Source organism: Trypanosoma cruzi, genomic scaffold (genome assembly GCF_000209065.1).
Source record: "Trypanosoma cruzi strain CL Brener 1047053516737 genomic scaffold, whole genome shotgun sequence".
NCBI lineage: Eukaryota > Euglenozoa > Kinetoplastea > Trypanosomatida > Trypanosomatidae > Trypanosoma > Trypanosoma cruzi.
The window spans coordinates 116,911-127,558 of record NW_001849556.1 but is presented as its reverse complement, the minus strand read 5'-3'; the positions used below and the strand labels follow the sequence as shown (position 1 = coordinate 127,558).

Below are 10,648 nucleotides of genomic sequence, written 5' to 3'. Positions count from 1 at the left end.
GCAGGATGAAAGCGACGTGTTCTTGACCCTTGCCAGCAATGGACGGTCTTCCTGTTATGTTGTTCGGGTGTTTCTGGAGGACAACGAGCTTGCAAATGGTTACGAGGGATGTGTGGCAGCAGGGATTGAGTGCCGCTTTGGTTTTTTCTGACGGGCTGTGTCGAGGAATTACAGGCGCTTGCAGATGTTGTTGCCGGTGTGAGGGCAGGTGTTTCAGCCACCCGAAGCGTGGCTGTTGGGAAGACGAGTTTCACTCTTGCAGCTGAGGCAGGCATCGACGAGGCGAATGTGCGGGCCCACCACCCTACTTTCTGTACTTTTTTGCCGCGACGACTGGATCTGATTGCCAGCCACGTTGGGCCATCGCCATGTGGCCGCAAAGTTGCCTCGAAGGGGTCGAGAGGCCGCAGGGCACGGCGTTTGTATTCATCCGTGGAGGTGTCACGGAGGGGAAATGCGGGCCTTTCGGCATCTGACATCTCGCTGCCTTTTGACGCCATATTCGGTGAGTCTGTGGGTGCTGTATGACGCTACTGCCTTTTACTGGATGTTTGGAGCTGCTGAGATGCGGAGGGCATTTGCTGCACCTTCCTTTGGTATCTTTGTCGCACGCCGTGTTCGAGATGGTTTTCTATTGCTGTACTGCATGGGGTGCTGCAAGGCACTGCTTTATGCCATGCGGTGGAAATATTTAACGTCATTGAGGTGCCCCCAGAGGGTGGGAGTGGCGATCCTCCGGCGCGGGTGATCGTTGACGGGTTCACACGCCCCTTTGGACTTGCTGTCTCTTTGTTGTGCGTTCATGGACTGACCGCGGATATTGCAGAATATATTCAGGCCGCTGCAGTGCTCCATGCATTCAAGGTGTTGTCCTCCGCGCCGTCAACCTCGGCAGCTGACCGACCGGTGTCTTTGAAGGTTTCGGGAGGAGGATCAGTTCAATTTGTTTTGCGGCTGGAGTCAATTCCTCCATTTCTGCCAGCTAGACACGCCCACACCGTCACTTTGCTTTTTTCCTTTCAATGGGAGGAAAGGGTGGTGACCAGCCTCGAGAGACAGTGGCTCTTTTTGTTTCATCGCTGAGTGATCGTTCAGCGGCAGTCGATGCATCAGCCCTTCCTGAGGGTCGGCGACAGACACTCTGTGGCCGAGACTATTTGGATGGGAGTTCACAGGGCAGAATCTGCGCTTTATTCCCGTGCTTATGCCGACGGAATGTAAGTATTTGTCTCTTCTTGTGATGCCTCGGGTGTGCCGTGAAGCTACATTGAGGAGAGCACGAGGCGTTAGTGTCCGTGTTATTTTTTTGGGCGCCACTGCTCTTTTTGGGTTTGTGATCCGACTGTGTGGTGGGTCGGTTAAGGGGGAGGACGTGGATGGGCCGCGCCTACCCGACTGCTGTGCCTTATTTTGCTGAACGCCCTGACCGAATTGCTGCTCTCCTTTTGCTTGCTTCACCGGGCCTGGCGACCTCTTGAGGAGCGGTGCGACGGCGTGGACTGTCGGGCTGCTGAGGAGGCCGTGGCTGCGCGGGATGTCCTGCGGAATTTTTTTGCGTTTCGGGACTACTGTAGAGAAGAGGACATTTCATGCCTCCTTCACGTCCAGGAGAGTCAATGGAGGGATCACGGTTGTGGGATATCACTTCACGAGAGCCTGCGCCCGTTGGTCGCGTCGACGGTGCGCTCTGTGTGTCTTCGATCCCTGCCGGAGCATCCCGCTGTTTTTGTTCCGGTGAACGGGAAAATCCACCGACACGCCGAGCGGGTTGCGGGGATGTTGCGGCGAGGAACGCTTTAATAGAGGCCCTGCAGTGAGGGAGCGCTGCTTGCAAGGATCCCGCAGCACTTGGGATTTTTCTTGCACTTACTTTCTTCTGTCTGTCTGTTGGTTGGTGCCGTTTGCCGGAGGGTGTATTGGCCCGTGCGCAAACGTCAGTGTCCCTGCTTCTGCCTGCGGCCTCAGTGCTTGAGCCGTTGTTGACGGGGAGAGTAATTACTGTAGCGGTTACGACGACGCTGGTGTGTTACACTGTGGATGGCGGCGCCACCCTTTCTTCTGCCACGCTCTGTTTTGGTGCTTTTTAAATATTAATTTGATTTCTTGCGCGCAAACACACTCAAACTGGGAAGGAAAACAAACGCTAATCGACACTGTGAAGTTCGAAGGCACTGAAGGACCAACAACACACACACCGCCCACACACACACACACATATTTATATGCTCTCACGTGTTGCGGCAGTCATGGCACCCCGCACACACAACCGTCGCCGCGTGACCGGATCCAGCGGAAGGAGGAGGGAAGGAGGAGAGAGTGAGCCGCAGGGGCCCACCATGTTGCGGCACCTCCTCTACTCTGCGGTGCTGCTTCTTGTCGTGATGACGTGCTGCGGCGGTGCAGCTGCATCCTCTGGAGCCACGCCTGCAAAGGAGAATGATGGCAAGAATGATTTAAGAAGTGTTCAGGAGCCGGAGAGGGTCGATCTATTTTTTTCACAGACGAAGGTGTTGCAGCCGAGGGATTCATTTGTTTTACCCTTTCTCGTCAGTGCTGGTGGAGTGGTGGCTGCTTTCGCCGAGGGTCACATTTGGATGCCGAATATCAAGGTGGTCAATTAACTAAGCCCTTTTCTTCCGATGTTGTTGCGGGGTGCATTGACCCTGCGTGGAATTGTTCCACTCTTGTTGGTGTGGCCAATAAAAGATACATGGAGGGCACACACTGTGCTTGGTGCAGCGGAGGGAAAGGAGGGTCTGGGTGTTGTGCACCACTCCACAACAGTCACGAAGGGCAACGGAGCGTTTCTTCTTGCGGGAGGCTCGGATGTGTCCTACGAAGGTGGGTGTTGGAGAGAGGGCGGCCTGGAGCTGCAACTGGTTGTGGGCGATGTCACGAATCCCACGGGTGGCAAGCAGAGTGGATGGATCGAGTGGGGCGACCCCAAACACTCTCGAAACTGATCTCTTCTGCTTCTCACGAAGGTGAACGGACGGAGTTCATTGCTTCGGATGGCGCAGGTGTTGTGATGGAGGATGGCACCTTCCTGTTTCCCCTGATGGCGGTGAATGAGGCAGAATACGTTTGCTCCATGACCATTTACTCGACGGACAACGGCAGTAACTGGGCGCTCTCTGAGGGCATGTCCCCTGCGAAATGCCTTAACCCCGCGTCAGCGAGTGGGAGGGATCACTTCCCATGATTGTTGACTGCGAGAATGGCCAGAGGGTGTAGGAGTCGCGTGACATGGGGACAACGTGGACGGAGGCCATCGGGAAGCTTTTAGGCGTGTGGGTCAACGCAGGATCGGGAGACTCTCAGAAAGAAAGCCTGCGTGTGGATGCCCCCATCACCGCGACCATTGAGGGAAGGAAGGTCATGCTGTGCACTCAGAGAGGGTACGCCTCGGTGGAGAATAGGGCCAATCCGCTTTACGTTTGGGTCACGGCTAACAGCCGCTCGTTTTATGTTGGACCGGTTGTCATGGACAGTGCTGTGAATTGGGAGCTCGCCAGCACCCTGCTGCACTCGGACGGGGATTTGCATCTTTTACAACGGAGGGGCAACGGTGAGGGCCGTGCCGTTTCACTTTCCCGCCTGACGGAGGAAGCGAGTGCAATCAAGTCCGTCCTCAGCACTTGGGCGCAAAAGGACACTTTCTTCTCCAGCTTGTCAATACCCACGGCGGGTCTGGTGGCAGTTTCGTCCGATGCGGCCAGTGATGTCACGTGGATCGACGAGTACCGTTGCCTGCATGCAACGGTGACGAATGCAGTGAAGGACAACGATGGGTTCCGATTCACGGGACTTGAGTCCAGGGCAATATGGACTGTGAACACTCGGGATGATAACGTGCGTCATGTATTCTTGAGCCACCACTTCACACTTGTAGCGTCGGTGACCATCGAAGAGGCCCCGAGTGGGAACACTCCTCCACTGACTGCGGTGCTGGCGGACACTGCGTCCAATCGTACCATGGGACTGTCGTGCAGCCACAATAAGAAGTGGGATACGGCGTTCGAAGGGACGACAACAACACGGAGGAGCACTTGGGAGCCGAAGAAAGAGTACCAGGCGGTACTTATGCTGCAAGGCAACAAGGCCTCTGTGCACATTGGTGGTTAGTTGCTGGCGGAATAGGAAGAGGTGCTGTTAACAGGCCAGAAGCCACCTGAGGTCCTGAGGTTTTGCTTTGACGGGTGCTGTGGGCATTAATCCCCTGTGACGGTGAATGACGTCTTTCTGTACAGCTGCCCACTGAACTCCACTGCGATGCGTGCACCCAAGGACAGGGCCCCCGCTCCGACGAGGGAAGCGGCTCCGACACCACCCGAGAAGATTCGAGTATTTGACAGCGTCAGGGAGCACATTGCTGGGAATATTACCGAAGAGAAATGAATGAGCACCACGCCCTGGACACGAATTCCCGTTACAAATAGTCACCTCGCAGGGTGTGGAGCGGCGTGAGTCCCGACGACCGCCTCGCCTCTCCCAACGACGTGGAATTGACACTGCGTGATTTAGGCGCTAACAACACCGTGCGTGTGTGCGTGTCTTGTGTGATGCTGCTTCTACTGGGGTTGTATTTGGGTGGTGGCAGCTTTCTGAGCCACGGAGTGCGGATCTGCGACGCCTCGCGGAGAATACGCGCCGCACTGCCCACCCTTTTTCACTTATCTTTTATTTATTCAATGATTTTACTTTTAAATGTCTTTTTAATGCAGTTCAGCTGGAGCAGTAAGTACTGTTGTTTTTTCTTTGCGTAATGTTCGGCTGCCGCACACTGTAATGAGCGACGTGTTTCCCGCTCTTGTTTTTTTTTGTTTTTACCCACACGCGGTGCCGGCCCTGCGGCTGCGCGTCCCACGGACTGCACAAAACACGAATTGGAGGAACAGGCCGGATGCCGCATGAAATGTGAGGGATGTTGTGTGGGCTGGTGGAACAGTGCAATCTCTTTTATTTTAATTTCCCTTTTTCTTTTCCTGGTGCGGGCAATGTGTATATACACACGGTCGCTTCGTGCTGCGTGGCACATGAAATAAAAGTCCTGCCGCATCAATTTTTCCTTTTATTTTTGGGAGTTATCCCGGACCCCCACCCTTTTTTTTCTTTTTTTTAATCCCTGCGGCTTGTTTCTGTAGTTGCCGTATCCGCTGTCACCGTGTGTCTCCGTGTCCCGTTGAGTGTTCCTCTGCTGACTGTGCAGTTGGCATGCCCTCGTTCCTCTTTTTTCTCTTCTTTCCTTCTTTCCTGCTGGAGGCATCGATGTTCCGCGACGACGATTGTTTGTGTTCCCCATTGCGATGGCAGGAGGGCGACTGGGCGGCGGCCTGCTGAGTGCACTCGGAGGGGAGCGGACTGTGTGCGCCGTGCCTCACTGTGAGTGTGGGACGCCAACCCGCCGTTGAAAAGGGAAGTGAAGGACTGCGGCGTTTACTTGTATGTGCCCGTCCCTCTCTTTGCCGCCGTGTGTGTGCTGTGCGCATGGCTCTATCCTGCGGTGTGACGCCGATGGCGTTGCTATTTGCTGCCCTCGGATTTGCGTTGGGCTTCTCCTCTCCATGACACCGCCCTTGTGTGCGGGACAGTGAAGGGAGTGGAGATGTGTGCGGGAGTGAGGGTGGCCGTTGTTTCCGTACATTTAGATCTTCAGACACGTGGCACCACTCGGCCGCCTCTCGCAGTTCCCAGGCCGTGGATTGAGAAGGTGTGAGGGTCTGCTTCATGCACAAGGAGGACAACAAGATGCAGTGCATGATGGCCAACCTGATCCGCGTGTGGTTGCGGCGCATGGAGCACGTGCGCCAGTACGCGTTGGGCGTTGCGCTCATGATTGGGGAGGAGGGGCGGCACGACGTTGCGGCGCAGCGGGAACGCATGACGGACTGCCTGTGCTGTGAGGGGCGCGTGTTGGAGTGAGCGTGGCGTGCCTGTGAGGGACTGAGGAGAGAGGGAATAACAGTAGTGGTGACTGTGGGAGTGTGAGGAACGGTGCACGGGCGAGGAGCGCTCCTCTTTTGTTTTTTGATTTGATTGTTGTTGAACCGCGCTCACCCAATTGTTGTTGTTGTGTGACTCTCAGTGCTGGATGGGACGGTGCGTGGTTGAATGACTTTTCTCTCCTTTTGCTTTTTGCGTTGACGGGGAGTTAGTTTGTGCTGAAGGCTGCACGCAAGTGACAGGAGTGATGGCGATGATGATGGCTGGCCGTGTGCTGCTGGTGTGTGCCCTCTGCGGCTCCGATTTTATTTCGTTCTCTTAACTGTCCTCTGTGTTCTTCGCGGAAAGGCAACGGTCACCGTGGTGTGGCTCACACGGCGCATCGAAGACGCAGCTCCATGCGGTTTGTTTTTGGCCTTTCGGACGTGCTTCCAGGGTGCGGCGCCTTGCGAGGATGGAGGACAGTAGCCCGCGATTCGTCCCCTGGCCGTGTTGCAGCTGCGATGTTGGTGGCGTGCAGCCAGTGAGCGGTGAGCCTTTGGGTGCCTGGGATAAGTGTGTTTTGCTTCCCGCCAAGCAGCTGCACGTGCCGATGTGTCTCTCCCGCCGTGGATTGACCGACAGGGGATTCTCCGGCTGTGCGGGGTGATGTGCGCCGGCGGTCGAGCGGGTGCGTTGGAGGGAAAAGAATTCAAACGGCTGGCGGCAGCGCTTTATTGCTGCGAGGGGCGGCTGTGCCGTTTTGCATTCTGCCGGTTTTTTTGTGTGGACGTTGCTCGGTGTGTGCTGACGCGATGCAGAAGCACCCGCAGTGGCTTCTGCTTTTGATGGCAGTTGCTTTGCTTCCGGCGCAGTCCATTTTCTTTATTCCGTGTGTCTGTGTGCGTGAGTTGTTGATGTTTGGAGTGCCTGCGGTGAGGATGATGGTGCCATTCACTCTGGTTGATTGGCGGTGCTCACTGTTTCACCCCTTCTGTCGGCATGTTTTTTTTTCTTTCTCTCTCAATCACACAAAGAAAAGAATTTAACACCAAGAGCGAATTGCTACTGTGAAATTTGACGTCTCCGAAAGGACCAACAGCACACACACCGCCCACACACGCACATTTATATGCTCTCGCGTGTTGCTGTACTCGCGCTTCAACGCGTCCAGCACAAACGGCTCGGCGGCAGCACCTCCACCGTCTTCGGCTGCTGCATCACCGTGTTGTACAGGCGGTACGCGTTCCGGTACTTCCTCGTCAGTGCCTCTCCCTCCGCACCGCTCAGACGATAGTGCCATTGCGGCGCAAACGCAACCGCCACGCACTCGTCCACGAGGAATGTGCGCGTCTCCAGCCACGCCTCCAGCGCACGCAGCACCTCGTGCACGCGGTCCATCGCGTTGGCGAGCCGCTGCCCGCCACGGAAGGCGTGCTGCACAAACGGTGCGGGGGCAGCGTCCAGCTCCGTTGCCGAAAAGTCGAGCCACATGTCCACCTGGCTGCCCTCCAGCGGCGTGAGGCCGTACAGGAAGCCGCCGCTCCGCTCAATGCACGCGGTGTGGTGCAGGATGGCGTTGGACTCGAACACACAGCCCTCCTCCGTCTGCAGCACGGGGTAGCGGCCGCACGGGCTGCAGTTGCGGCAGCATTCCGCCGTCGAGTTCTCGCGGCCGTACTCGCACGTCTTCGGCGTCACCGCAACGTTGGCGAGGGTCGCAGCAGCCAGAAGCTTGTGCGTGCGTGTATTCCCAGCGTTTACACCACTCCACAGCGTGAGCGACATGGCGTTTGGGTTTTTGCTAGCCCCTATAATTGCAGAGCATCTCTGCGCCACAAGGGAGTCCAAAGAAAGAAACGGCAGAGAGGGGCAGATAGCACACACGCAAATTACTCATATCATCACACACACACACACAGCCGCGGAATGGGTGCACTCAACCACAAAATCAAAAAAGGAAAACAAAACAAAAAGCCGAAGCGTGGGACGACCAGCGCACACACACTCTCATTACTCCCGTAAAGCAAAACACACACAGAGGGAGAGAGAGAGGTCGCCCACTCAATGCAATAAAAACAGAAACAGTTACGGTGCTCCGTCCATGCAGCCAGGCAGGACGGCAGCGGTGCGTGTCGTGCAAAAGAGAGCACCAACGGGCCTGCATGGGTGTGCATGCATATATACAATGGGCACATTATTGTGTGTGCCTCGTGGGGTGAGGTGAGGGCGAGAGTCCATGCAAGGGGACACACAGTGAGAGAGAAGGACGAGTGTGTGTGCGGGCGGTGCACGGCTCTCTCTCCCTCACTCTCACGCGGCCACCACCGCAGAAGCAGCCGCACACGCAACAACAACAATAAGAGGCAAAAGAGGGGAGGCGGTGTGGGAGACCGCGGTGCTGCTGTCACTGTCGCCTGTATTTGCGGTGGCATTTGTACGAAGAGCGTTTTCATCTTTCGCGGATTCTTCGCCGTTTTCCGCGGGGTGTTCATGCTGTTGATGTTGTTGGGCTTGTGCCTCATCACTTTGCTGCTGCTTTTCATTTTCTTCTTCCTCTTCTTCTTCTTGTCGTGTGTGTCCAGTGCCGGATGTCGTTCCTTCCGGTCCTTCGGCTGGCGAGGAATCGTTAGGCGCTGCTGCAGCAGACGACTGATTTCCTGTTGGAGATTCTCCTGTTGTGTTAGATGGATTACTGCCTGGTGACCCCGCTGTACCACCACTGCTGCCAGCTGAAGAATTAACACCAGGAGCAGCAGCAGGACCTGAAGGAGCAGCAAAAGCAGAAGGAGAACCGGCAGGAGGATCTGAAGGAGCAACAGCAGGACCAGAAGAAGCAGGAGAAATGCCACCGTTGCCTTGACCGCCAGCAGAAGGTCCAGCAGGACCAACTCCTCCACCGCCTCCAGAACCAGAACCTCCAGTAGAAGTTCCACTGCCACCAGAAGCCCCGGCAGCGCCAGCAGAACCAGAACCAGAAGCACCAGCAGAGCCAGAACTGTCTCCACCGCCGGAACCAGCAGTAGAAGCACCAGCGTTGGAAGTCTCACTTGAATGCGAATTGTTCTTTGTTGCAAGAGCATCACCTTCTCCAGCCGAGGCTTCGACGGCAGTAATGGGCAGTACTGACCGCAAAGGCACTGTAATCGCAGTTTTATTACATCCGTCAGGCATGTGGGATCCATTCTCACCCAACACTCCCGACGCCATGCAGCCACCCAGTGCGTTGGTGTCAAAATCCCTCGCATAAACACCGCCGGCAACGCACCACAGCACGCAGAGGGCACACACCAGCAGCACACGGCCAGCCATCATCATCGCCATCACTCCTGTCACTTGCGTGCGGCCTTCAGCACAAACTAACTCCCCGTCAACGCAAAAAGAAGAAGGAGAGACAAGTCACGCAACCACGCACCGTACCATCCAGCAATGAGAGTCACACAACAACAACAATTAGGTGGGCGCGGCTCAACAACAATCAAATCAAAAAACAAAAGAGGAGCGCTCCTCGCCCGTGCACCGTTCCTCACACTCCCACAGTCACCATTACTGTTATTCCCTCTCTCCTCAGTCCCTCACAGGCACGCCACGCTCACTCCAACACGCGCCCCTCACAGCACAGGCAGTCCGTCATGCGTTCCCGCTGCGCCGCAACGTCGTGCCGCCTCCCCAATCATGAGCGCAACGCCCAACGCGTACTGGCGCACGTGCTCCATGCGCTGCAACCACACACGGATCAGGTTGGCCGTCATGCACTGCATCTCGTTTTCCTCCTTGTGCATGAAGCAGACCCTCACACCTTCTCAATACTCGGCCTGGGAACTGCGAGAGGCGGCCGAGTGGTGCCACGTGTCTGAAGATCTAAATGTACGGAAACAACGGCCACCCTCACTCCCGCACACATCTCCACTCCCTTCACTGTCCCGCACACAAGGGCGGTGTCATGTGGAAGAGAAGCCCGCCGCACAGCACATGCATAAAGCATATGCAGAGAGAACGCCATCCACGTCGCACCGCAGGATATAGCTATGCGCCCAGCACACACAAAAGCAGGGAAAAAGGGACGGGGCGTCAACAAATCCACGCTGCAGTCCTTTACTTCTCTCCGCACCGCGGATTGGCATTGCGTCCAACACTCACAAATGAGGCACGGCGCACACAGTCCGCTCCCTCCGAGCGCACTCAGCAGGCCGCGCTCAGCCATCCTCCTGCCATCGCAAAGGGGAACAGAAACAATCGCCGTCGCGGAACATCGGTGCCACTGGCAGAAAAGAAGAATTGGGGGCATTTCAACAGCGCAGACGGCAGAGGTACAGTCAACGGGACAAGTAGACACAAAGTGACAGTGGATACGGTAACAATGGAAGCACGCTGCGGTGAGTTACCAAAGAAAAGGAAAAAGTGAGAGTCCGGTATGACCCTCAAAGGAAACAATTAGGAAAATAGATTAGGTCGTAATTTTATTTCATGTGCCATGCAACGCAATAAAAACGACCGGGTGCATACATTTTTCCCGCACAAGAAACGGAAAGTAAGAAGAAAAAAAGATCTTACTGTTCCACCAGCCCACACAACATCCCTCACATTTCATTGCGGCATCCGGCCTGTCTCTCCAATCTTCCATTCGTGCAGTCCGTGGGACGCGCAGCCGCAGGGCCGGCACCGCGTGTGGGCAACAACAAAATAAGAGGAGAAACACGTCACCCATGACAGTGTGCAGCAACCG

The 10,648-nt window shown here is 55.9% G+C and overlaps 2 protein-coding genes and 3 pseudogenes across 2 annotated transcripts, besides 4 other annotated features; 3 read left to right on the top strand and 2 right to left on the bottom strand.

Moving 5' to 3' along the window:
* On the top strand, positions 1-1,800 carry Tc00.1047053508261.166 (annotated as a pseudogene).
* Positions 1-9,850: a sequence feature (areas not merged during assembly with more than two copies in the genome that could not be assigned to a particular haplotype).
* Positions 2,224-4,353, top strand: Tc00.1047053508261.150 (annotated as a pseudogene).
* Tc00.1047053508261.145 lies at positions 5,728-5,922 on the top strand (annotated as a pseudogene).
* Positions 7,084-7,710, bottom strand: Tc00.1047053508261.140 (elongation factor 1-gamma (EF-1-gamma), putative; the record flags this gene model as incomplete). Its single annotated transcript, XM_808572.1, has 1 exon — positions 7,084-7,710. The coding sequence occupies one exon, from the start codon at positions 7,708-7,710 to the stop codon at positions 7,084-7,086; it is 627 nt and encodes a 208-aa protein (XP_813665.1).
* Positions 8,236-9,246, bottom strand: Tc00.1047053508261.130 (mucin-associated surface protein (MASP), putative; the record flags this gene model as incomplete). The annotated part of the gene is made up of 1 exon (XM_808571.1): positions 8,236-9,246. One exon carries the CDS (start codon positions 9,244-9,246, stop codon positions 8,236-8,238), a length of 1,011 nt encoding a protein of 336 aa, XP_813664.1.
* Positions 8,470-8,492: a microsatellite.
* Positions 8,652-8,765: a microsatellite.
* Positions 9,851-10,648: part of a sequence feature (heterozygous, non-Esmeraldo-like haplotype) that runs on past the window's edge.